A 27,999-nucleotide genomic window follows, 5' to 3' on the forward strand; every position below is an offset into this window, starting at 1 on the left:
CCACGAATTCTCAGCTGCACACCAGTAAGCATGTCTTTGCCAACATTTTCTTGTTTTTCCTTATGAAAGAAGACGGGAGTTGCTAAAAAAATCATAGTACTAAACTTTGTCAACCTGTGTGTGACAGAAAACGCTTTGGTGGAATTAAATTTGGTGAAATGGAGGGTGACTGTCTTATAGCTCATGGTGCTGCAACGAATTTGCTTGAACGCCTTTTCACACTTAGTGAGTCCTCCGAGATGCACATATATGGAAAGTGCATTAATATGACAAATGTAATTCAGATGTCCGTACAAGGTGGTAAAGAAAGGTGCTCGTATTGCCGCTTTTGTGAATCAGTTGAAGACATAGTGAAGGTTTATAGAATTTTGTTAAGAAACCCAATAAGAGCAACTAGGACATGACTATGGAGAATATGAAGACACTCTGTTAATTTTTTGAATAGAGAATAACTTGTAACCAAAAAATTAATTTTTTCTTTTTTTTTCAAGGATGTAAGCGAAAACAAAATTGGATTGTGTGAATATACATTATTTTGTGTGATTTATGCGATGTCTTTTAAATTTTTATTCTATTCGCATTAACTAGTTTTTTAGTATACTTGGATTGATTCAAATTTTCTAAACTTCAGTATGAAGTAAATAACTTCTGCTTTTTAAGCTGAAGTTTTGTTTAAAAGTCATAACAAAAGTGTCAAATGTAGGACAAAAACTTAAGCTTTTTCTGCGTAAGTTATTTGAAAAAGCTTTACGACAAAAAATATCGAGTCCAGGACAAAAACTTCAGCTTATCAAGTGCTGAAGGTTTTAGAAATGAACTAAATGACTTCAACACATGGAGCTGAAGTTATTTGAAAAAGCTTTACGACAAAAACTATCGAGTCTAGGAGAAAAACTTCAGCTCATCAAGTGCTGAAGTTTTCAGAAATGAACTAACAAATTTCAACACATTGAGCTGAGGTTTTTGAAAAAACATTTATAACAAAATGGACGATGAAAAACTTCAGCTTATTATGTGCTGAAGTTTTATAAATGAACTAAATAACCTCAGCACATTTGGCTGAAGTTTTTGAAAAAGCTTATGACAAAAATTTCAGCATGTTCTGGTATTTTTTTAAGTTGATACTTATCTTTTTTGCATTTACTATTTACTTTTTGTCTTTTGTCACCTACTTCATCTTTCATTTATATTTGTTTGACCATATAGTAAATGATCGGAAAAGTTATTTTTCAGGCTGAAGTTATTTTTTTTACTATAGAAAAACTGTGGGCTTATTAGGGCTGAAGTTACATTTCTTTTTGCATTTACCACATACTTGTTTTACCACCTACTTATCTTGTTTCATTCAATTTTTCTGAACGTAAAACAGTAAACGCCTGAAAAGTTACTTTTACATTTATAGATATTAAATTGATTAGGTGAACTCTTTGTCTATATTAACAATCTCTTCACTTGAAAATTTCATAGTCATTCATAGACTTCCATCATATTTCTTTAAATTTATATTCATCCTTAGTCTTTCAGCTTTTGTTAAAGAAAGAATGTCTGGTGGAAGCGGAAGTAGGAAGCCTAATTTTGATGAAATCATGCAGAAGTGGGAGACTTTGAAGTGTGAGTGGTACAATAACAAACCGATGGCTAATCTTATTCTTTTGTGGGATCAAATAAAGGCTGATTGGGAGAGAATTAGGCCACGGTTCTTTGCCAATGAATCATTCCAGAATAGGCTTAACTTGGAACGTAGTTGTGGAGGTTATTCAACCTCGTTCGACAAGGTTGTGCAGCAGTTTGATATTTTTCAGTTTCCTAGCTGGAACGACTATTCCAAGCTGCAAAACAACCTGAAGACTCTTCTTTCTCTTATGGACAGAGTAATTGTCAAACAAAGTCAGCTGCGTGATGATTTCGACAAGTTGAAGATTGATCTCCTTGGATTCAGTGGTCTTTTGCCCGACTACCCTATAGTTATCTCCGATACTGATGATGATGAGATATTTAGAGAAATTGAGGAGTACTGTGATGATGATGATGATGGTGGTGGTGGTGGTGATTGTTAGTATTTGTAATCCTTTTTTTATGTTTTAATACTGTGTGTTTTTGTTTACTTCAGCCCAGAGAGCTGAAGGTTTTAGGTTCATTTTGTATAACTTCAGCCCAGAGAGCTGATGTTTTTGTTTGTACTTTGTGTGTTGTTCTCATCTCTTTTTGTATCAATGTAATTCTCATCCTCTTTCTTTTTAGCTTTCTATTGCATTATCCTTGTTATTTGTTGGTATTTGCTTTATACTTCTTAGTTGGTTTTTATGTTTAGTTTTTGTAATTCATTTTTATGTTTTTATGCTGTGCTTTTTTGTGTACTTCAGCATATTCATTAAATGAATATGCTTAAGTTATTAAGTTCATTTTCTATAACTTCAACTTAGAGATGCTGAAGATTTTGTTTGTACATGCCTTTCTTCTGTGTGTTATATGCGTATGTGTGTGTGTGTGTGTGAGTGTGCGTATGTGTGTGTATGTTTGTGTTAAGCATATGTATTTCACATACTGTAATCTGAGGTTTTTTCTAGCAGAAGTCATTGCGTACTTTTTAAAAATGCAACCAAACTTGTAAGCATGCACAACAAAAATGAGTGATTTGTACTTTAGCAGTATATAAAATAGTCCAAGAGCTTTTTTTTATTCCTATAAAAAAATCACATTTCAAAAATGTCATACAATAATGAAAGTCTAAATTCAGACCAAGGATTATTAAAGGTTGGATTATTTTTCAGTGTGTTTCTTTGAATATGGATAAGGTGCTGGAGAAAACAAGCAAGTTGTTCTGTTATGCCCAACTTGTTTACATCGACTGCATTTGATAGACTTGAATAGTACTGATTCAGTCACAGGTATATGCCTCTTCTTTTGTCTTCTTCCTTGTAAAATCTCTACATCGGGAGGTTTTGTGATCTCAGATTGTACATTTTGTGGTATATCCCATGAGTTTTGATCTCCCACGGTATTCACATGTCCTTCATATGTTTTCAACCATGTTTCCTTTGAATACCAATTTGAGCAGTAATCAGATTTCTACAGATATCTCTTATTAATAGCAGCAATTGCATGTGGATATGGCAACTCATCAAGTTGGAATTCCAGACAGTCGCAAGTTCTCTTCTTTAAGTCCACAATGAATTCGATTCCTTCACTATTTATTCTGAATAACATTGAATCAAGGTTGAACACCTAAGAAGGAATAAAAAAATAAGACAAACTATATTAGTGTATTGTTGCTTCAAAAAAAAAGTATGAAATTTTTTAAATGTAAGCAGTAAATCACTGCAACAGATATAAAAAGGTGAAGTTAATAAATATACTCACAAACATTTTACAAGCCAAGTCCATCTTCTTAGTCATCTCTTCTTCTGCCCATATTGATACTCTGTGAAAAGTTTCATTTGCCTTTTTTCTCCATTCGTAAAACCACTCTCCTAACTTTTCTTGGATGAAATCAAACATTCTTAAAATAGGCATTTCTCTCCCTTTTAGTAAAACAGAATTCATTGATTCTACCATGTTTGTTGTTAGCATATCATAACGTCGCCGTGGGAACCACGATCGAGCCCATCTCTCTGGAGGTTCTTCCATTATGTAATTGTATGTTTTCTTGTCAATACTTTTGAGTTGGGACATTAACTGATTAAAATCTTCACGTTTGTATGACCTTGCAGCACTTTGAAAAAGATTTATTGTCGTGGCTTTTGCATGTCTTTGCTTTAAATTTTTCTCAAAGTGATAGAGGCAAATACCATGGTGAGCTTCTGGAAAAACTTTTCTAATCCCATTTGCAATTGATTGGTTTCTATCTGACAAGAAAACCAATTCACGACGGACTTGAATTGCTTTTCTCATTTCCCCGAAGAACCAAATGTATGCCTTATTGTTTTCTGATTCTGCTACACCAAAACATATAGGAAAGATTTGATTGTTTGCATCCTTTGATACAACAACAAATAGAACACCACGATATTTGGACTTTAAAAATGTTGCATCTACTGCAATAATGGTTCTACAGTAGGACCAACCAGCTACTGATGCCGCATAAGCAAAGAACATGTAAGCAAATCTGTACAGTGAAACACAAAAAAATAAATCATAAGGTGTGAAGTTTTTCAAATAGGAACATTTGAAACTTCAGGCTGATGGTTACCTATTCTACGCATCTCTTTTTATGCTTGTGTACGTTCCTGGGTTTTTGCACACCATCATGTGTAGGTATTGTCACACCTCCTTTTTACATACCCGCGAGGGCGCAAGAGAGTTTTTTCCAATTAAAGGACAATCGAAACGGGATTTGTTTATTTATTTCAGAGTCGCCACTTGGGAGGTTTAGGGTGTCCCAAGTCACCAATTTTGATCCCGAATCGAGGAAATGAATGACTCCATATTACAGTCTGCGTACCAGAAATCCGGATAAGGAATTCTGTTAACCCGGGAGAAGGTGTTAGGCATTCCCGAGTTCCGTGGTTCTAGCACGGTCGCTCAACTGTTATATTCGGCTTGATTATCTGATTTTATACAAATATGAACTTATGTGCCAATTTTATCTTTTAACTGCTTTCATAATTATTATTATTTTTTACAGGGAATTGCAACGTCGTGAAAACATACCTCGAATCACGTTACATCAATGTACACGTGATTGTTGACATATCTCGACTCGGTTGAGATTTGGATTTGGGTCACATAAATGTGCACCCGAGTTAAGGAAAATAAATTATTAAAGGCGCGCTTAAAGCAACTAGCGTATTGTTATTTTGGGGAAAAGCCATGAAATTCGCTAAACGGCATGTCCCGAATTCTAAGTATTTTTATATATATACATTTAGAGAGCCCCGCACTTTGTACATCTTTGTTTGTCGAGGCTCGTCTCATTCCTTATGAAAAGAATTTGCAACGTCATGGAAATGCATCTCAGACCACGCCACAATCAATGTACCCGTGGTTAGAGACACATTTCGATTCCGTTGAGATTTGGATTTGGGTCACATAAATGTGCACCCGAGTTTAAGAAGATAACATTATTAAGTACGCGCTTAAAGAGACTATCGCGTTATTATTCTGGGAGGGCCGTGAGATTTGCTAAACGACCCGTCCTGGAAACTGAATGCTTCGATAATATACATTTAACGAGGGCCCCGCAGCTTGTGCGTTTTTATTTGTCGAGGCTCATCTCGTCTTTATTTTGAAAGGATATCCTGTAGCAACTACGTTTCTTGTCGCATGTGTCTCTATCAATTGAAAGCGGAGATAGTCCTAGTTAATTATATGCTTGCAGGTCATTTATAGCAGGATTCAGAATGCTTAAAAAAATTCAGAAACGAGGCTGCGTGCACAGTCAGCCGAGCAAATAATCACGGGCCCAAATCCGGCCCATGCGTGATGGGCCAGACCTGGGCCACTGCTTGTTCGATGCGGTCCTGCTTGGTCTGTTTTGACCTGGGCTCGACCTTCATGAGGTTGAGATTGCAAGTTTTGTGTTCGTTGTCTTAACATGTGGTTTACTAGTTATATGGGACCATTAATCAGAAGAGGAAGAACTTAGCCAATGATGTACAGTTTTCATGCTTGGCATACATTACAGCACATATTACAAAGTAAAACTAAGTCTGAGATGCAACCTATTTCATTGAGAATATTTTCACCTATCAGCATACATATGTAAACTACCATTTAGCTAATCTATATTGATATACACTGGGCATACAGGCTGCTTCTATTATCAACACAGGAATGAAAATTATCATACAGTACATGATATCTAATATAACAATCTATGTATGAAAGTCAACTTCAGGTCTTTTCTTTTTGCATTCATGCTCAATGTTCCAATTACATTTGATAGTGCATTGGTTGTGTACCTGGTATAGAGGACAAAGAAGAAAGGAATGATCAGCTGGGCAGTATGCAGTAAACACAGCAACAGCAGATACACAACAACAACACAGCAACAAACCAACAATCACAAGTGTTTTCCACAGTCCATAGACAACCAGCAACAATTTCCAGAACAAAGAAAAACAGCAGATGGTCGAGCACCAAACAAGTAATCCCAGAAAGAGTAATGAAACAAACAGAAGTAACAGAGTGTTCTATGCAGCAACACCAGCAGTCCAACAATCACAAGCAGCTCAATCAGTGCAAACAACAGAACTTGGCCAAGACAGCTTGACCAATACGAACCCTTATGTAGCTTTTAGACAGTGTTTGATTACAGTACTTACTAGAAATTTCCTTATGTTTTCAGTTTTCTTTAAACTCACAAGACCTCTCTTAAGACTCAAATTTCTAGCCCTTTTTTAAGTTATGAAATGGCCTATTTATAAGCCAAACGACCCAGTGCAGCTAAGCTGCCTGGATCCCCCCACTTGCAGACTGCCCATTCCCTTTAAGCCCATGCCTAAGCATCTTTTGGTGCCAGCCATTTGTTCCCCACGCCTGGTTTATTCTTTAATCAAGGATTATGGGCTCATTTTAGTATTCATTTTAAACCCATACTCTTGTGTCTTGTTCCCCATTGGCATTAGTTTAATCCTAATTTAGTACCCTACTTGTCAGCTCATTTAAACTAAGCTTTTTCTGTCCTTTTCAAACCCCAGACTACCACTGTTAAACCCTGATTATTACTGCCCTAAACCCATCGTAGCATCAGAGCATTTTGAACTTCTGAAAGTTCAATTTCAGAATTGCCCTAGCCTGATTCTTTTAATCGTTTTTACAATGCAGTTAAAAACTAGCATTCACAGATAATGTCCAATATTCATTTCACAATACAGGATTGTTCAGTCATGTGAGGTTGTACGTATTAGCATATCTGAACATTCAGTCGTAGGGAGTTAATCGACGACATTTATCAAGTCGACTATACTAATTATAATAGGTAATAATCAATCGCTCATATAAACTACACATACAGGGTCCCGAATGACTTCAAATATCTTTGTTCAATTACTGGGAACCTATATGAATTAACTTATTTGACGATTAATCTAATTGACGAGCATGTATATCACAGAGTACATTCAGAACACACATAGAAAATCAAACGACCAAATAAAAGGTCTTTGACAGAGACGGAAGAAATTAAGAAAAACATCATACAATAACACACAGTCACAACAAAGCATGCTAACAACTCAATCAAAAACTAAAACAAAGAAAGGGAAAACTTACTGAAAAAGTTTAAACTAAACTGAACCAAATTCAACTTAGCTTCGACCATTTGAGGCCGAACAAACTTTAATCAGGGTGTTCTCACACGAGAACACCTTGGTTAAGGTCCATTAGACCTCAAACCCCTGTCAAGATCGGCCGGATTCCCCAGGTGCATGTGTTCTGAGGTCTGGATTTTCAGATCTGGTTTTTAGAAGTTGTGGGTAGATTCGGACCAAACCAAGCTTGGTTTGGTCACGAGGAGGGTCAGGGGAGTGTCTGGTATGAAGATGGGGTGGTTTGGTATAGGTCCGGGTTCGACTCGAATCTTCAAATGAAGATTCGAGACGAAGGAAGGTGATTCGAGGCTAGGGGGTGACAGATCCATGTTCAGGAGAGTGAGGGGGTCTTAAGGTGTTCAGGAGGTGGTCACCGGCGTTCATGCCGCCGGCTTTAATGGCGAGGGAGACTAGGGCGGCTGCTAGGGTTCGGGGGGGGAGGGGGTTTCAGTGTTTGGTGAAGACGACGATGAGTGGAGGGGGTTCGAATAGGGGGCGTGGGGTACGATAGAAAGCTTATATACGATCTAGGGGTTTAGATCCTGGCCGTTGGATCAAATGAGATCTATGGCCAGGATCTATTCACTTAGGGAAGACGGTGTCATTTTGGGTTTGATAGTGGGTGAGACCGGGTGAGGCTGGATCGGGTCAAGGTTTGACGGGTTTAAGGGGAATGGCCTAGGTCCGTTGGATCAAGGGGTTGGACGGCTCAGATCAATTTCCTAAGATGACGTCGTTTGGGGTTGAATGAGTGGCCTGATCAGGACCGTTCGTTTGAGTCAGATCAACGGTTCTAACAGGGGTATTGATACGATGTCGTTTGGGGTCCTGCTGGGGCAGCCTGGGTTGGGCTTGGTCTTGCATTGGCTTTGGGCCTCATTTGGGGTCCAAACCGATTCCTTTCCTTTTTTTTAATTTCAACAAATTAACCAAAAATTCCTAAAAACAATGCAAATGATTAAAATGAACCTACACACATATTGGGTAACACCTACAACAATAAACACACATATTAGAATTTTTTTAAAAATGGTTAAATCACAGCCTAGAGTAAAAGCTGCATATTTTTTGTGAATTTTCTCTTAAAACCGGACTACGGCCTGATTACACACGGCGTTCTTATTTTTTGTGTTTTTTGTAAGATTAATTGCAACACGGGCCGAACCACAAATGACTAGCAGCACATGTCCCGTGAAAATTGTACCGCGATGCCATTTATTATTTTTGATTTCTTTTGGAGTGATTGCTCGTGGAGCAAAAATCACGTGCTTACAGCTGCCCCTCTTTGCCCGAAGACACGAAGGGTTTTCGCGCAAAGACAAAGCGGGCGATTTTTGCTTGTCTGAGTACTCCGTGTGAAGCATTTTTTGAAAAAGATTTGACCGAACCTTTGCTTCAGAGGTTTCCTACATATCCTGGGCTGAACAGGAATCAGGTCAATGTAGTTCGGGAAGCTTTGGTAGCTGGGACTACCGTGTGGCTGTAATGCTGGCTGTTGTTGTGCGCTGTTGCATGCTGCTGTAGGATGCTACCGCTCACATGATCTCCTTGTTACATTGTTCTTGAAAGGAAAAACAAGAAGCTAAGTTAGAGTATGAGATCTCATCTATCTTCAACTTGTTCTTGTTGCCTTGCTTTCTTGTCGGCTAACGCTTTCCTCTGATGCCCTTATTTTGTGAATTTGGGAGATGATGCTGGTCCTTCGCCTTTTCTGAATGCCGGTTTTCATCATTTTGCTTGATTTGCTGGGAACATGGCTTTCTTCTTTAAACCTTTCAATGGTTTCTTCAGTGGGATGGCTTTCTTCATCAAAATTGTTATATTGGGCATGCTATAACGCTCCCAAACTGCTTCTTCTGAGACGTGTTCCTTCTTCCTTTTGAATCGCGCGCTTGCTTTTGCAGCTTTCTGCTTTTTGACGCTGGGGATTTTATTGTTTCCTGCTTGGGGGATCTCTGTTGTAACCTTCCGTCTTCAGGTGGGGTTACTGATTCCAAAATCTAGAGCTAAAAAGTATTCCCGTATTTTACTGGTGGGCGACCTAGAACTTAAATATATTCCCGCATTATACCGGTGGGCGACCTAGAACTTAAATGTATTCCCGCATTATACTGGTGGGCAACCTAGAACTCAAATGTATTCCCGCATTATACTGGTGGGCGACCTAGAACTTAAAAGTATTCTCGCATTATACTGGTGGGCGACCTAGAACTTAAACGTATTCCCGCATTATACTGGTGGGCGACCTAGAACTTAAACGTATTCCCGCATTATACTGGTGGGCGACCTAGAACTTAAATGTATTCCCGCATTATACTGGTGGGCGACCTAGAACTTAAATGTATTCCCGCATTATACTGGTGGGCGACCTAGAACTTAAAAGTATTCCCGCATTATACTGGTGGGCGACCTAGAACTTAAATGTATTCCTGCATTATACTGGTGGGCGACCTAGAACTTAAATGTATTCCCGCATTATACTGGTGGGCGACCTAGAACTTAAATGTATTCCCGCATTATACTGGTGGGCGACCTAGAACTTAAATGTATTCCCACATTATACTGGTGGGCGACCTAGAACTTAAATGTATTCCCGCATTATACTGGTGGGCGACCTAGAACTTAAAAGTATTCCCGCATTATACTGGTGGGCGACCTAGAACTTAAACGTATTCCCGCATTATACTGGTGGGCGACCTAGAACTTAAACGTATTCCCGCATTATACTGGTGGGCGACCTAGAACTTAAAAGTATTCCCGCATTATACTGGTGGGCGACCTAGAACTTAAACGTATTCCCACATTATACTGGTGGGCGACCTAGAACTTAAATGTATTCCCGCATTATACTGGTGGGCGACCTAGAACTTAAACGTATTGAAATTGTTTCCCCCGTTCCTCCGAGAAAATTTTTGACAATTGGTAAAAAATTTTCTGCCTCGGTTTTTGGTGACTTTCCTGGCGTTGCATCTTGCTGCCATCATCAATCCTTTGTTTTCCTGCAGCAGACAAAAGGATTTAATTAGTTTTAATCGTGGTGGTAGAGGGTGCCCTTCCGGCGGATGATTTTTCCTCTCTTCCCTTTTCCTTGCTCTATATCCCCATAATTGGGGAGTGGACAAAATTGCCTGCTGGGGGTCTCTAGCCTGCTGGGGCTGGTTTTCAATTTGTTCCCTTTTCTGCTTTCTCTTTAAGCACGAGCTGTGGGAATCTGCTTTTACTCCCGAAACCATTCCCTTTGGAGCTTACTTCCTCCAAAATTGCGAGGCACGATTATTGTATTGCCTGGTGCCGGCCTTTAAGACTGTTTGTGTTATCCTGCATTGGATGAATTCCCCTTCGGTCTCTGGTAGTAAGCTTTGAAAAATCCTTTTCAAGACAAATTTTAGGAAGAGAAATAAAAGCTAGAAAAGGAGAAAATCTTTCTGAACCAATATTTGGTGGGAGAAGAAACTCAGAAGAACTTATCTGGAGGACATGGCAGGTCCCCGTGATCATGACGTGCACCATAGATTCCCGACCCAGTCTATTTGTATCAATCGATTTGCCCGATGGTCTGACTTGCTGGGGATGATAAATGACTGTCCATTTTGTTGCAAATGTGGTAGCTTTTGCTGATTTGTCTTGTCGCCTCATGGTGCCCTTCGAGGGGTTTTCACTAATGAGACTCTCTCTTTTCTCTCATCTCCCGGCGCCTTATGGTGCCTGTGAAGGTTTTCACCAATAAGACTCTCTCATTTCATATCTCTCATCTTACGTCGCCTTTCGGTGCCTGTGAAGGTTTTCACCGATAAGACTCTCTCATTTTATTTCTTTATTGAAGAATCGGGGTGTTATCGATACGACCCTCTTTTCTGGAGACCCCTTTGACCATCAATTCAATCCCGGTCTTATGATCTCTTCTTTGCTGGGGATCAGTGTATTATTCTCGGCCTTATTTGCCTGACTTGGCATCTCTTGGATATTGATCGGGGGGTCTTTTGGACGTAGATGTTGGTTTTGGTGTGGGGTTAAAGAAAGGCTATAAAAATGAAAATAATTTGATGGGTGATGTGCTACAACTTTTGGAATTAAACCTTTGTTGGAACTTAAAACATAATTACTGCCCCAGTTTTCTTGCTTGGGGAATTTATTTTTTACACTTATGTTGCGCTATGTGCGTTACGCGCACTGTACCTATTATGCACACTATGTACATTATGCATCCTATATTCACTATGATGCATACTATGACCGAGCCGTGAGGCGCCTACGTATCCTTTTTGAGGAATCAGGTCAAAGTAGTTCCCACGGTTTTGTATTTCTTATGATTTTATCTTCTTCTTTTTTTCTTTTCCTTCTTTTCATTTTCTTTTTCTTTTCTTTTTCTCTTTTTTTTCATGTCTTTTCCATTAGTGATTCCAAAAGAGGGGTATGAAGGAATAACTTAAGGCTCAAAGGGGGAAGCAAGGGTTAAAAGTGTTTGGATAGAAGAAAGAATTGCCTCCGTCATCTCGTTATCCAATAAATGCCAAATACAAACAAATAAACCAAAATTGCCATAATTAAAGAAATTACGCATAATATCTCTTGACTGCGTCTGAATTGATAGCCATGTCGACACATCTACCCTCGACATCTGTCAAATACAAGGCACCGTTGGACAATACTCTGGTCACGATATAAGGCCCTTGCCAATTTGGGGCGAATTTGCCTTTTGCCTCGACCTGATGTGGGAGGATCTTCTTCAATACCTGCTGCCCTACTTCAAACTTCCTGGGGCGCACCTTCTTATTATATGTTCTTGCCATTCTCTTCTGGTACAGCTGACCATGGCACACTGCTGCCAATCTTTTCTCATCTATCAGGCTCAACTGTTCCAATCGAGCTTTGACCCATTCATCATCATTAATCCCGGCTTCAGCGACAATTCGGAGGGACGGAATTTCGACTTCCGCTGGTATTACGGCCTCAGTTCCGTACACCAACAAATAAGGAGTTGTGCCTATGGAAGTTCGGACGGTAGTGCGGTAACCCAACAAAGCAAAGGGTAATCTCTCGTGCCATTGTCTGGACCCTTCCACCATTTTTCGCAGTATCTTCTTGATATTCTTATTGGCTGCTTCGACTGCTCCATTCGCCTTGGGACGATATGGGGTGGAATTGCGGTGTGTAATCTTGAATTGTTGGCATACCTCTCTCATCAAGCTGCTATTAAGATTCGCACCGTTATCCGTGATGATCACTTTTGGGATCCCAAATCTGCAGATGATATGGGAATGAACAAAGTCCACCACTGCCTTTTTGGTTACCGATTTGAAGGTTTTAGCCTCAACCCATTTGGTGAAGTAATCAATGGTCACTAGAATGAACCTATGACCGTTGGATGCTGACGGCTCGATGGGCCCAATGACATCCATGCCCCATGCCACAAACGGCCAGGGTGCTGACATCGTATGTAACTCTGTTGGCGGAGAATGAATCAAATCTCCATGTATCTAGCACTGATGGCATTTTCTCACGAAAGTGATACAGTCGTGTTCCATGGTGAGCCAATAACACCCTGTTCGAAGGATCTTTCTTGCCAATACATATCCGCTCATGTGTGGCCCACAAACTCCAGCATGTACCTCTGCCATAACCGTCGTTGCTTGACTGGCATCTATGCATCTCAACAATCCCAAATCCGGGGTTCTTTTGTACAATACTCCTCCGCTGAGGAAGAAACCATTCGACAAACGCCGAAGGGCTCTTTTTTGGTCTCCAGTGGCATGTTCTGGATATATCCCCATTCTGAGGTATTCCTTGATATCATGAAACCAGGGTTCGCCATCGGCTTCTTCTTCTATGGCATTGCAGTAGGCGTGCTGATCGCGGACCTGGATGTGCAGAGGATCAACATACATTTTGTCAGGGTGGTGCAACATTGATGCTAAGGTGGCCAAGGCATCCGCAACCTCATTGTGAACTCTCGGGATGTGTTTGAACTTCACCGATCGAAATTGCTTGCTCAGATCATGCAAGCATTGTCGGTATGGTATGAGCTTTAGATCTCGTGTTTCCCATTCACCCTGAATTTGATGTACCAAGAGGTCCGAGTCTCCCAAGACCAAGACGTCTTGGACATCCATGTCAGCAGCCAAGCGCAGACCCAGAATGCAAGCCTCATACTCGGCCATATTGTTGGTGCAATAGAAGCGTAGTTGAGCCGTAACAGGATAATGCCGTCCTGTTTCAGAAATGAGTACTGCTCCTATTCCAACCCCTTTCGCGTTTGCAGCTCCATCGAAGAAAAGCTTCCAACCCGGTTCCTCAGGCAATTCCAACTCATTTGTATGCATTACCTCTTCGTCAGGAAAATACGTTCTTAAGGGCTCGTATTTTTCATCAACGGGATTCTCTGCCAAATGGTCTGCCAGCGCCTGGGCTTTCATGGCCGTCCTCGTTACATAGACGATATCAAACTCTGTGAGCAGAATTTGCCATTTTGCCAACCTTCCCGTGGGCATAGGTTTCTGAAAGATATACTTCAATGGGTCCAAACGGGATATGAGATAAGTAGTATACGAAGACAGGTAGTGTTTCAACTTCTGAGCTACCCAAGTTAGGGCGCAACATGTTTTCTCGAGTTGAGTGTACTTGACCTCATGTACTGTGAATTTCTTGCTAAGATAGTAGATGGCTTGCTCCTTCCTTCCTGTGTCATCATGTTGCCCCAATACACAACCAAATGAATTTTCCAAGACCGTCAGGTAAAGAATTAGGGGCTTCCCGGGCTTAGGCGGGACCAATACGGGTGGATTAGACAGATACCCTTTGATTTGGTCGAAAGCCTCCTGACACTCTGCCGTCCAACCTACCGCAGCATCCTTTTTCAACAGCCGAAATATGGGCTCACAAGTTGCTGTGAGTTGAGCGATGAACCTGCTGATGTAATTGAGTCTACCCAGCAAACTCATTACCTCTGTTTTGTTCCTTGGCGGTGGCAAATCTCGGATGGATTCAATTTTGGATGGGTCTAACTCAATCCCCCGTCGACTGACGATGAATCCTAGCAACTTTCCTGATGGAACCCCGAATGCGCATTTGGCCGGGTTAAGCTTGATATCATACCTTCGGAGTCTTTGGAAAAATCTCCTTAGGTCTGCCACATGGTCCTCCTGACGCCAAGATTTGATGATCACATCATCGACGTACACCTCGATTTCTTTGTGTATCATGTCATGAAACACGGCAGTCATTGCTCGCATGTACGTTGCCCCGGCGTTCTTTAACCCGAACGGCATTACCCGATAGCAGTAGGTTCCCCATGGCGTAATAAACGCTGTCTTCTCAGCATCCTCCTCGTCCATTAGGATCTGATGATAACCCGCATAGCAATCCACAAAGGATCCGATCTCGCGCCCAGCGCAATTATCGATCAGGATATGAATGTTGGGTAACGGAAAATTGTCCTTGGGACTTGCTTTGTTGAGGTTGCGGTAGTCGACGCACACCCTGATTTTTCCATCCTTCTTTGGGACTGGTACCACATTGGCCAACCACTCGGGATATCGAGTGACCCGAATGACCTTTGCCTGCAACTGCTTAATCACCTCTTCTTTGATTTTTACACTCATTTCTGTTTTAAATTTCCTTAGTTTTTGCTTGACCGGAGGGTATGCCGGGTCAGTGGGCAATTTGTGAACCACTAAATTGGTGCTTAATCCAGGCATATCGTCATATGACCATGCAAAAACATCTTTGAATTCCATGAGGGTTTTGATCAATTCTTCTCTGACATTCGGCTCAATGTGGATACTAATTTTGGTCTCTTGGACGTTATCAGCGTCTCCTAGATTCACAGCCTCGGTGTCATTTAGGTTAGGCTTGGGTTTCTCTTCAAATTGGCACAGTTCTCGGTTTATCTCTTCGAAGGCTTCCCCTTCGTCACATTCAGATTCATCATCACAAATGACCTCTTGCATCATTGAGTCGGATTCAGATTGATTTATCAGACTAGGTCGAAGATCCGCTGTGCATGCCATGTCATTAGAACCAGTAAAAAGAGAACTGTTCAGAAAGAAAAGAACAAAACAAAATTAAAATGGGACAAAAGAACTTTATTAAACTTGCGGGATAAAAGGGTTCACACTTTTACAAAAACGAAAGTAAAATTTGGATTACACCCTTGAATAATCCGGACAAAACAAAACACACAAAACATAAATCAAAGCCTACTACCAAGACTCCCCTCGGACAGGAAGAGGAGTAACCGTCCAATTGTTGGTCTTGGCCTCAGGCCCCACAAACTGTATCTCTGCTCTGCTGGAACCTTCTCCAGCTTCCACCATACTGACATCCGCGAATAGCTTCTCAAAACTCTGATTCAGGTCTTCATTTATACCGATCAAAGGTCCTAGAATCTTTGGGACCGGTGACCCCTTGGCACTTGCTTTGACAAAAGACCTTGAGAGGCGTGGCACTGGTTTAGGCAGAAACCAGACCCTCTTCTTCATTTTTCGCGCTTGCTTCCTATCTGCTGCGGTTGGTTTGAACCCCAATCCGAAAGTTTCCAGATTTTTAGGAAGGGAGACAGGTTGGACAATCCCTTGAAGCTCGACTCCCAGGCCTTTTCCCGGCACAAATCCATTACCCAGCATTTCTGAGACCATCATGACTGTTGCGGCAGCTACCCTAGGGTGCGGGATGATTTCTCCTTCAGAAATTTTGTTGGCCGACCCTGTATCGAAAATCTGGTAGACCCAAGGACCTTTGTCATCAGCGGTCTCTATGAAAGGTACAATGGTTCCGCCCATGGTGCACGTTGTATCCTCGCCGTGTAACACGACCTCTTGTCTTTCCCACTCGAACTTCACCATCTGATGTAGGGTGGAAGGCACCGCTTTGGCTGCATGAATCCAGGGTCGTCCCAACAGCAGGTTATAAGATACTGTGGCGTCCAACACCTGGAATTCCATGGTAAACAGGAACGGACCAATGGTCAGTTCAAGTACAACATCCCCCACAGTGGCCGTTCCGTTTCCGTCAAACCCTCGGACACAGATACTGTTCTTGTGGATCCTTCCGTGGTCGATCTTTAACTGGTTCAAGGTAGATAGTGGGCAAATATTGGCGCTTGAGCCGTTATCCACCAATACTCGAGTTACCACCGAGTCTTCACATTTGACAGCTAGGTATAGAGCTTTATTATGCTCCGTACCTTCCACCGGCAGGTCATCATCTGAGAATGTTACCCTGTTCACCTCGAAAATCTTGCTGGCAATGGTTTCCAGGTGGTTTACAGAAATCTCACTGGGTACATGAGCTTCGTTCAATATCTTCAACAGGGCCCGACGATGCTCCTCAGAATGGATCAGTAATGACAACAGTGAGATCTGGGCCGGTGTTTTTCTCAGCTGTTCGACCACAGAATAGTCTTGTACTTTCATCTTCCTCAGGAACTCTTCAGCCTCTTCTTCGGACACAGGTTTCTTGGTTGCAACTGGGTTGGTTCTTCTTAGCTCCACCGGAGCAAAACATCGACCTGATCGAGTCAGCCCTTGCGCTTCACAACTGACTTCTTCCACCTGTTTTCCTTTGTACATCACCACCGCCTTTTCATATTTCCAAGGCACAGCCCTGCTGTCAATTCATCGGCAGCTGGACCACAGGCTTTATGGTCACCAGTTCTCTACATACCCCTTTTAACACGACTGCCGGTGTGGGCGGGATCCCTGATATTACCAACTTGCTTGGCTCGGGTTTGCTTGTTATGGCGGACGGGCTCTTTCCCAATATCACTACCGGCTTGACGCCTTCTCCCTGCGACTGTACACTCGTTCCTCCACTGGTTGAGACTTCTTTCGGGGCGGCTTGGATCATCATCACTGTTTGTGAGGGTTTTCTCAATTCTCCTCCCTCACACACCAACTCAATCATGTGAGTTTCGTGGTGCGCTGGCAGTGGGTTTTGGTTGATGTTAGGAGCTTCTGGTGTCTGGACCTCGATCTTATTGGTGTCGATAAGATCCTGTATGGCATGCCTTAACTTCCAACACTTCTCGGTGTCATGCCCGAGCATCCCTGAGCAGTATTCACAACTTATTGATCGATCCAAATTCTGAGGTGGGGGATTTGGTTCTCGAGTCTGGACAGGACTAACCAAACCCAATTGCCTCAGCTTGTGGAACAAAGCGGTGTAGGTTTCTCCCAACTCCGTGAAAGTTCTCTGCTTCCGCAACCTGTCATTCCTAGCATCTGGATTTCCCCGAAAACCTGCCCCTGAAGGGTTTCTATACGCCCTTGGTAGAGGGTAGGTGTTTTGTGGTGGTGCATATATGTTCTGGGGAGACGGTGCGCGCCATTGTGGGTGAACCGGAGGCTGAGTGTATGCCTGGGCTTGGTGTACGGAACAATGTGGTTCTCGAGGTGGATAGAAATTTTGTGGTGGGTTGTATGGGTATTCTGACCTGTGAGGTCTGGGTTGGTTGTAGTGCGGCTGCCAGCCCTGGACCAACTGCCTACCTCGATCGTGGCAACCTCTTCTTTCTTTCTTCTCAGCGCACCTCCCGTGCCGCTTTGAATAGCCTGGGTAGTGGCTTTGAGTGCCGAATAGTTCAAGATTTTGTCAGATCTCAGACCCTCTTCTATCATGACCTCTATCTTGACCACCTCGTTGAAAGATTTTCCAACTGTTGTCACCAAGTGACCAAAGTAGGTTGGATCTAGTGTCTGCAAGAAATAGTCCACCATCTCTCCCTCTCTCATGGGAGGATCGACTCTAGCTGCTTGTTCTCTCCAGCGGAACCCGAACTCGCGAAAACTTTCCCCGGGTTTCTTCCCAGTTCTCAATAATGTGAGACGGTCAGGGACTATCTCGAGATTGTACTGGAAATGACCTGCAAAAGCCTGCGCCAGATCATCCCACGTGTACCACCTGCTGGAATCCTGCCTGGTATACCATTCTAGTGCAGATCCGCTCAGACTTTGGCCGAAATAAGCTATCAGCAGCTCATCCTTGCCGCCTGCCCCTCTCATTTTGCTACAGAATCCCCGCAAATGTGCCATGGGATCACCGTGCCCTTCATATAAATCAAACTTAGGCATCTTGAACCCAGCCGGGAGTTGGACGTCTGGGAAAGGGCACAGATCTTTGTATGCTACGCTGACTTGATTGCCCAGCCCGTGCAAGTTCCTGAAGGACTGCTCCAGGCTTTTGAACTTTCTCAATACTTCATCCTGTTCAGGGGCCTTAGTCGGTTTCTCAATCTCTGCCGGCACTTCCAAATGTGGATTGTAAGCCTGTGGTTTGGGGGCATGAAACGTAGGCTCGGGGGGATAATATTGTGTATCGTGAGCCTGAAACAATGGCTCACTGGTCGTTCTTTGCAAAGGGGTTGATGTTGGTCCCACAAAAATGGGAATATTGGGTGTTGGGAGAGGTTGATGGGGTGGTGGAGCCTGGGAATCATGAGGGCTTCTTTCTTGATGATAAAGGGGATTTGGGCGGCTTGTGGAAGGGCCGGAATGAGGGTATTCTGGCATGTGTCCCAGTGTTTCAGGGCTCTTTTGTGTTTTGGCTAGGGCTAGCTGCATTGCATTCATCTCTAGTCCCATCCTTTCAATCTTTTCCATCGCTTCTTTTAGCAACTGGCTCATTGGCCTTTCTTCCTCATTACTATTCTCTGAAGTAGTCATGCTTGTTGCTACCGGTCCTTTGGATCTGGTTTGGTAGGAGTGTGTTGCCAGAGTTCTTTAACAACTAACTTGTCTGGTATAGACAACAACAAACTTTGTTAGCGTTAGAGTTTAACAGATTTGATCATAACACATAGAGGATGCAATGCACCTAGGCAGTTAACCGTTTCTACATGCTTTGCTTCAAACAACATGCGTCATCCCGGTTTGCTCATTCGTCCCTTTAAAGTATTTTGGGAAACCCTGTGTTTTATTTTATTTGTATTTTCTTTTCTTTATTTATTAAAGCGGTCGAATCTTATGGGGATTGCCTACGTATCACGTCCCCGCGCGAATCAGACCAGGCGTAGTTCTGCCATGAGGCTAACATTTATATAAAAAAGATGAACAAACATTACATTTGAAAAACTTTGTAAAAACAATGTCTTGAAATACACACATTCAAATTGAAATAAACAGATACAATTCTTAACATCTCATAACGTGCCCCACTTTCCACTTGTGTTGTAAATTATTAGATCATTTGCTCAAGGCGGGGCTTGACCCGGATGACCTCCCAATGTTCGATACATCCTTTCCAACTCCACTGCTAGATGACGGGCAAAGGTGGGTGCATGCTCTGTAAACCTTTCATAATCCATTCCTTGGCAGTTTACATAACTTTGAGAGGTGTAGACCGCCAGGTCGTGGATCTGTGCCCTGAAATCTTGGAGATGTTGGCCTTGATTCTGCAACTGCTGCTGGCGAGTGGTGGCTATATCTCGGATACGGCCTTCACGATCTAGGGCTGACTCTAATAGAGCTCGGAGTCTGGCCTGCTCTAATCTCATCTGCGCTCTTTCTCTATCAGTGTCCGCTTGTTGATGCTCTCTGTACCTTCTTGCCTCTTCTAGTTGTGCACGAAGTTGGTCTTCTGATCGTATCCAATGGTCTTTTTCCTTCTTGAATTGTGCCCTGTCTTTCTCGGATTGCCTATCTTGGCGTTCCTTATCAGATCTGGCTTCTTCGTTTAATTGTTGGATCCTTTCTTTTGCTTTGCTCAACGCCCTTTCTTTTGCAGCAAGAACGGAATCATAATCTTGCATTCTTTCAAAAAGATTGGCGATGGTTTTTTGATCCTTCCAATTCCTCATTGGCGTTTTAGAAGCCTTTTTCATTCTCATAAATCGAGCATGAAGACTTTCATTCTCGCAGGCTAGACTCTTCTTCTCGCCTTCAGCTTCTTGTGCTTGCAAATCCTTCTCCAGACTGAGGTTCCTTAGATTTTCCTTTAGGGCATGGATAGTTGCTTTGTACCCCTTCTCTTTTTCTCCCCAGATCAACCGCTCTTGGATTTTATCATTAAAGTTTTGAATATGGGGTCTTTTAGTTGGCCTTCTTAGCTCAGGTTCTGGTACATCATCCACGCGAGACCGTTTCTCGAACCACCTTGCATATCCAGGATTTATCTCACCCTTTGTAGTGTCTGGGACTTGAGTATCACTTTTCAAGTATCGACATCCATTCCACATCTGCTGAAGTAACGCCTCAGGAATAGTGGCCTCTGGGTGTAATTCGATTTCTTGCGTACTCAAATCTTCATCATCAGGAACTACTTGATATCTTCCTAGTTGTCTTAGGACTCTCAATGGCGCATACGGCTGGATGCTTCTCAATCCCAATAGTAGCAGATAACTATTTGAGTTTGACATATGTATCACTTCCCTCATCGGGAGCCATCCCAGAGTCCATTCAATTTGATTTGCCGTTAGAGCCCTTAGCCGAGATACCCATGCTTCTATCCCTTCTGGAACCTGATAATTTTTCACTCTTTCCTCATAACCCTCGATGTAATTATCGTTGCTTGGCCCATACTGTATGATCTTGGGCTGTTGTTGGAGATGTTCAATCAACCACATTTGCAACAAAATTTTTGCATCCTTCGAAAACTTTCGCTCCTGCTTTACATAAAGTCAAAGCCCGATAAATGTCTGAGAGAATGATGGGGACAAGGGTGTGGTTTTCCTTGGTGGTGAGGATTTGCACAACTTTTGCGGTGCGAATATCGATTGTTCGCTCTTTGTTCGGGAAGACCATGATTCCTAGAAAAGCCACCATGAAGGCGAAGCGACGGTGAACCTGCCATGCGTCTTTGTCTTGTTTGTTAGTAAGGCCTTTCTCATGAATTTCGAACCCATCTGACTTTCCGAACCTTGAATACAAAAAGTTGAAAGAACAACATCCGTTGACGACATTGCTTTTCCTGATTTGACTGCTGATGTTCAGAAGACCGAAGAATCGATGTACCGAGGGAGCCTTCGTGAATATCAAGCTTTGATTCCTTAAACTTCCGTCAAAACCAACATATCCAGCTACCTCCTCTAATGTAGGAGTGAGCTCGAAGTCAGAGAAACGAAAGACATTGTGAACAGGGTCCCAAAAAGTTACTAATGCCGCAATCAGATCATCACGGGGTTTAACTTTCATAATATCCGGGAGATTTCCCAAATGCTTGATGACCCACTTTTGACCATCTTCGCCTAATTCACACCACCACATTTGAAGCTGGAATAGAAACTCTTCTGTATTTGCGGATGAGGGGTTTTGTGTGGTGCTCATTTTGTATCTGAAATTTAATTTAATAAAGTCAAGACTCATTTTGAAAACATACTCTAATCATTTTCAGTCAAAACTATTTTCAAGATTTAAACTATTTTTGGGAATTTTTCAAACTATTTTCAAGATTAAATACCTTTCAAGATTAAATACCTTTATTTCAAGATTTGAAAACTATATTTTACCTTTTTATTTTTAATTTTTATTATTTTTTTTATATTATTATTATTATTTTTTTTTTCTTTTTTAAAAAAAAAAAAACCCCCATTTTATTCCTCAGTTCTTACCATGATTTCATTTAAGCCGGTCAACAAGCATGTTCGAGGCAAATGAATGCACATATAGCAAGTAGGATGCATCAGGATGGTCTTTTTATTTCGGGTTCATCTGTCCTAGACAGACCCAACCCCTGTGTTGAGTCCCCTAAGTCAAATGCACATGATGCAAATAAACGTTCCTACTAGGGATCCGGTACATGGCTGAGTTATTCTAAGTGTAAAACCTGAGGTTGATTGTTCTAAACCTGGCTTACCCAAACGGACAGTTTGAGCCGAAGCGGGGGCAACGTACCGGGAGCACGAAAGTCTGCCCGGCCTAGTTACTTGTCCCAACTCCGTCTTATTTGGTATGACTTTAACAGAAAGGTGGGTCACGCGCACGTGTACACCATAAATTCAGAAGACTCAGAAAGAAGGGGGTTTCGTAACAGTTGTATATATTCACAATTCAAATAATATTAAAGCGGTAAAAGCATCATTTAGCACATTAGGCATATATCGTGTAAAAATCAGATAATAAATAAAGCCAACTATAACAATTATTCTAAGCTCGAATTCTTAACCCTGAACCAGTGGTTCTGGGTGTAAATAAATTCCCTAGCAGAGTCGCCAGAGCTGTCACACCTTCTTTTTACATACCCGCGAGGGCTCAAGGGAGTTTTTTCCAATTAAAGGACAATCGAAACGGGATTTGTTTATTTATTTCAGAGTCGCCACTTGGGAGGTTTAGGGTGTCCCAAGTCACCAATTTTGATCCCGAATCGAGGAAATGAATGACTCCATATTACAGTCTGCGTACCAGAAATCCGGATAAGGAATTCTGTTAACCCGGGAGAAGGTGTTAGGCATTCCCGAGTTCCGTGGTTCTAGCACGGTCGCTCAACTGTTATATTCGGCTTGATTATCTGATTTTATACAAATATGAACTTATGTGCCAATTTTATCTTTTAACTGCTTTCATAATTATTATTATTTTTTACAGGGAATTGCAACGTCGTGAAAACATACCTCGAATCACGTTACATCAATGTACACGTGATTGTTGACATATCTCGACTCGGTAGAGATTTGGATTTGGGTCACATAAATGTGCACCCGAGTTAAGGAAAATAAATTATTAAAGGCGCGCTTAAAGCAACTAGCGTATTGTTATTTTGGGAAAAAGCCATAAAATTCGCTAAACGGCATGTCCCGAATTCTAAGTATTTTTATATATATACATTTAGAGAGCCCCGCACTTTGTACATCTTTGTTTGTCGAGGCTCGTCTCATTCCTTATGAAAAGAATTTGCAACGTCATGGAAATGCATCTCAGACCACGCCACAATCAATGTACCCGTGGTTAGAGACACATTTCGATTCCGTTGAGATTTGGATTTGGGTCACATAAATGTTCACCCGAGTTTAAGAAGATAACATTATTAAGTACGCGCTTAAAGAGACTATCGCGTTATTATTCTGGGAGGGCCGTGAGATTTGCTAAACGACCCGTCCTGGAAACTGAATGCTTCGATAATATACATTTAACGAGGGCCCCGCAGCTTGTGCGTTTTTATTTGTCGAGGCTCATCTCGTCTTTATTTTGAAAGGATATCCTGTAGCAACTACGTTTCTTGTCGCATGTGTCTCTATCAATTGAAAGCGGAGATAGTCCTAGTTAATTATATGCTTGCAGGTCATTTATAGCAGGATTCAGAATGCTTAAAAAAATTCAGAAATGAGGCTGCGTGCACAGTCAGCCGAGCAAATAATCACGGGCCCAAATCCGGCCCATGCGTGATGGGCCAAACCTGGGCCACTGCTTGTTCGATGCGGGCCTGCTTGGTCTGTTTTGACCTGGGCTCGACCTTCATGAGGTTGAGATTGCAAGTTTTGTGTTCTTTGTCTTAACATGTGGTTTACTAGTTATATGGGACCATTAATCAGAAGAGGAAGAACTTAGCCAATGATGTACAGTTTTCATGCTTGGCATACATTACAACACATATTACAAAGTAAAACTAAGTCTGAGATGCAACCTATTTCATTGAGAATATTTTCACCTATCAGCATACATATGTAAACTACCATTTAGCTAATCTATATTGATATACACTGGGCATACATGCTGCTTCTATTATCAACACAGGAATGAAAATTATCATACAGTACATGATATCTAATATAACAATCTATGTATGAAAGTCAACTTCAGGTCTTTTCTTTTTGCATTCATGCTCAATGTTCCAATTACATTTGATAGTGCATTGGTTGTGTACCTGGTATAGAGGACAAAGAAGAAAGGAATGATCAGCTGGGCAGTATGCAGTAAACACAGCAACAACAGATACACAGCAACAATACAGCAACAAACCAATAATCACAAGTGTTTTCCACAGTCCATAGACAACCAGCAACAATTTCCAGAACAAAGAAAAACAGCAGATGGTCGAGCACCAAACAAGTAATCCCAGAAAGAGTAATGAAACAAACAGAAGTAACAGAGTGTTCTATGCAGCAACACCAGCAGTCCAACAATCACAAGCAGCTCAATCAGTGCAAACAACAGAACTTGGCCAAGACAGCTTGACCAATACGAACCCTTATGTAGCTTTCAGATAGTGTTTGATTACAGTACTTACTAGAAATTTCCTTATGTTTTCAGTTTTCTTTAAACTCACAAGACCTCTCTTAAGACTCAAATTTCTAGCCCTTTTTTAAGTTATGAAATGGCCTATTTATAAGCCAAACGACCCAGTGCAGCTAAGCTGCCTGGATCCCCCACTTGCAGACTGCCCATTCCCTTTAAGACCATGCCTAAGCATCTTTTGGTGCCAGCCATTTGTTCCCCACGCCTGGTTTATTCTTTAATCAAGGATTATGGGCTCATTTTAGTATTCATTTTAAACCCATACTCTTGTGTCTTGTTCCCCATTGGCATTAGTTTAATCCTAATTTAGTACCCTACTTGTCAGCTCATTTAAACTAAATTTTTTCTGTCCTTTTCAAACCCCAGACTACCACTGTTAAACCCTGATTATTACTGCCCTAAACCCATCGTAGCATCAGGGCATTTTGAACTTCTGAAAGTTCAATTTCAGATTGCCCTAGCCTGATTCTTTTAATGTTTTTACAATGCAGTTAAAAACTAGCATTCACAGATAATGTCCAATATTCATTTCACAATACAGGTTTGTTCAGTCATGTGAGGTTGTACGTATTAGCATATCTGAACATTCAGTCGTAGGGAGTTAATCGACGACATTTATCAAGTCGACTATACTAATTATAATAGGTAATAATCAATCGCTCATATAAACTACACATACAGGGTCCCGAATGACTTCAAATATCTTTGTTCAATTACTGGGAACCTATATGAGTTAACTTATTTGACGATTAATCTAATTGACGAGCATGTATATCACAGAGTACATTCAGAACACACATATAAAATCAAACGACCAAATAAAAGGTCTTTGACAGAGACGGAAGAAATTAAGAAAAACATCATACAATAACACACAGTCACAACAAAGCATGCTAACAACTCAATCAAAAACTAAAACAAAGAAAGGGAAAACTTACTGAAAAAGTTTAAACTAAACTGAACCAAATTCAACTTAGCTTCGACCATTTGAGGCCGAACAAACTTTAATCAGGGTGTTCTCACACGAGAACACCTTGGTTAAGGTCCATTAGACCTCAAACCCCTGTCAAGATCGGCCGGATTCCCCAGGTGCATGTGTTCTGAGGTCTGGATTTTCAGATCTGGTTTTTAGAAGTTGTGGGTAGATTCGGACCAAACCAAGCTTGGTTTGGTCACGAGGAGGGTCAGGGGAGTGTCTGGTATGAAGATGGGGTGGTTTGGTATAGGTCCGGGTTCGACTCGAATCTTCAAATGAAGATTCGAGACGAAGGAAGGTGATTCGAGGCTAGGGGGTGACAGATCCATGTTCAGGAGAGTGAGGGGGTCTTAAGGTGTTCAGGAGGTGGTCACCGGCGTTCATGCCGCCGGCTTTAATGGCGAGGGAGACTAGGGCGGCTGCTAGGGTTCGGGGGGGGAGGGGGTTTCAGTGTTTGGTGAAGACGGTGAAGACGATGAGTGGAGGGGGGTTCGAATAAGGGGCGTGGGGTACGATAGAAAGCTTATATACGATCTAGGGGTTTAGATCCTGGCCGTTGGATCAAATGAGATCTATGGCCAGGATCTATTCACTTAGGGAAGACGGTGTCATTTTGGGTTTGATAGTGGGTGAGACCGGGTGAGGTTGGATCGGGTCAAGGTTTGACGGGTTTAAGGGGAATGGCCTAGGTCCGTTGGATCAAGGGGTTGGACGGCTCAGATCAATTTCCTAAGATGACGTCGTTTGGGGTTGAATGAGTGGCCTGATCAGGACCGTTCGTTTGAGTCAGATCAACGGTTCTAACAGGGGTATTGATACGATGTCGTTTGGGGTCCTGCTGGGGCAGCCTGGGTTGGGCTTGGTCTTGCATTGGCTTTGGGCCTCATTTGGGGTCCAAACCGATTCCTTTCCTTTTTTTTTTAATTTCAACAAATTAACCAAAAATTCCTAAAAACAATGCAAATGATTAAAATGAACCTACACACATATTGGGTAACACCTACAACAATAAACACACATATTAGAATTTTTTTAAAAATGGTTAAATCACAGCCTAGAGTAAAAGCTGCATATTTTTTGTGAATTTTCTCTTAAAACCGGACTACGGCCTGATTACACACGGCGTTCTTATTTTTTGTGTTTTTTGTAAGATTAATTGCAACACGGGCCGAACCACAAATGACTAGCAGCACATGTCCCGTGAAAATTGTACCGCGATGCCATTTATTATTTTTGATTTCTTTTGGAGTGATTGCTCGTGGAGCAAAAATCACGTGCTTACAGGTATGAAGGAAGAATCTGGTAGTTCTCTTTAGGTGTTCCTCTTATGCAAGCAACAACTTTTTGAATAGTATGCCATGCCTTGTGATAACCAATGTCAATTCCAAATTTCTTTTTCATTTCATTTTCTACAAAGGTTGGTGTAACCTTTATCTTTTTGTCTCGAACATGTTCTATAATTTGTTCACTTATAAAATTTGATGTAGCATGCTTCTGATCTGATTTTCTTGCATCAACCGAGCATTCATGGATGTTATGATATTTTATCACCCTGAATAGTGTGGAATTTTTTATCCTGGTAGCACGTACATTCCAACCACATTTGTCCACGATGCATTTAAGCACGTATCTCTTTGAACATGATCTAACATCAGTGAATTCAACTATCTGGTTTATCTCCAAGTTGTAGAAAAATTTAGTCATATTTTGTTTGTTCTCAAAAATTGATCCAACTCTTACTTCCTCAGGCAACACATCGTGCCTAAGTATTTTACATGGTGGAGATTATTTCAGCTTTCTCCTCACCCTTTTTCTTGATTTCTGAGAAGCACAAGAACTTTCAGCAATTTCTTCAATTTTATCAGATGTTATCGGTATAAGCTCCATGTTTACTTCATCTTCGTTGTTGCTTATCATTGCAGAAGGTAACAAAAAGGTTTGTTGGATTGTGTGTTGGTTGTCAATTTGCATTATTATCTATCCTTCTTCTTGTTGGTCATCGACAAACTGGTTTGAATTTATTGGAGGAAGGGGTAATTGTTGCAGCATTATATATTATGAAGCAGCTATAATGTTAGAAGGTTGTAGTTGTAGCAACCCCTTTGGGAGGGTACTACTTAGGAAACAAATCTAATTTCCTACTTACAAAATATTAAAAGAGATATTAATAAAAATATTCAGAATAATTTTAGTAGCGGAAGTAGGCCCATGCGAAAAGGTTCAAAGTGCAATATTTTTTTTTGAAAATACACCATAATTTTATTTTAAATGAAATACAATGTCAAAATATTAACATATGGTGATATAACCCTTCTTGATTAATCAAGAGATTAAAGCAACTTCCTAACAGATTTATACAATCATTCAAAATCACTACAAGTTTGTATTGTACATAAATTTCAAACTATCAGAAAAAAAAGAAACTAGTTTTCTCCTTTTCTACATATTTACAAGACAAAGTGTAAATTCAGCATATTACAAGACTTGAGTTATTAAAACACCCTAATACAATAAAATAGGTTACAAATTCAAGTTACAAGATTTTGGTCTTTAAAATCCAACAAGCCTCCAAATAACATAAGTGTGACATATATATATATATATATATATATAT

General features: G+C 41.3%; 1 protein-coding gene across 1 annotated transcript; it reads right to left on the reverse strand.

The window, feature by feature from the left end:
• Nucleotides 1–3,069: 3,069 nt before the first annotated feature.
• LOC138876275 (uncharacterized) lies at nucleotides 3,070–27,089 on the reverse strand. Its single transcript, XM_070155184.1, has 3 exons — nucleotides 26,668–27,089; nucleotides 3,361–4,105; nucleotides 3,070–3,225 (listed from the first exon to the last, which is right to left on the reverse strand). The coding sequence occupies exons 1-3, from the start codon at nucleotides 27,087–27,089 to the stop codon at nucleotides 3,070–3,072; spliced, it is 1,323 nt and encodes a 440-aa protein (XP_070011285.1).
• Nucleotides 27,090–27,999: the final 910 nt, after the last annotated feature.

Source organism: Nicotiana sylvestris, chromosome 8 (genome assembly GCF_000393655.2).
Source record: "Nicotiana sylvestris chromosome 8, ASM39365v2, whole genome shotgun sequence".
Taxonomy (NCBI): domain Eukaryota; kingdom Viridiplantae; phylum Streptophyta; class Magnoliopsida; order Solanales; family Solanaceae; genus Nicotiana; species Nicotiana sylvestris.

Coding starts and splice junctions, on each gene's coding strand:
- LOC138876275 (XM_070155184.1), bottom strand. CDS start 27,089: ATGACTAAATTTTTCTACAACTTGGAGATAAACCAGATAGTTGAATTC. Junction 4,106..26,667: donor CAGATTCTTCCTTCATACCT/GTAAGCACGTGA, acceptor TTCACTGTACAG/ATTTGCTTACATGTTCTTTG. Junction 3,226..3,360: donor ACTTGGCTTGTAAAATGTTT/GTGAGTATATTT, acceptor ATTCCTTCTTAG/GTGTTCAACCTTGATTCAAT.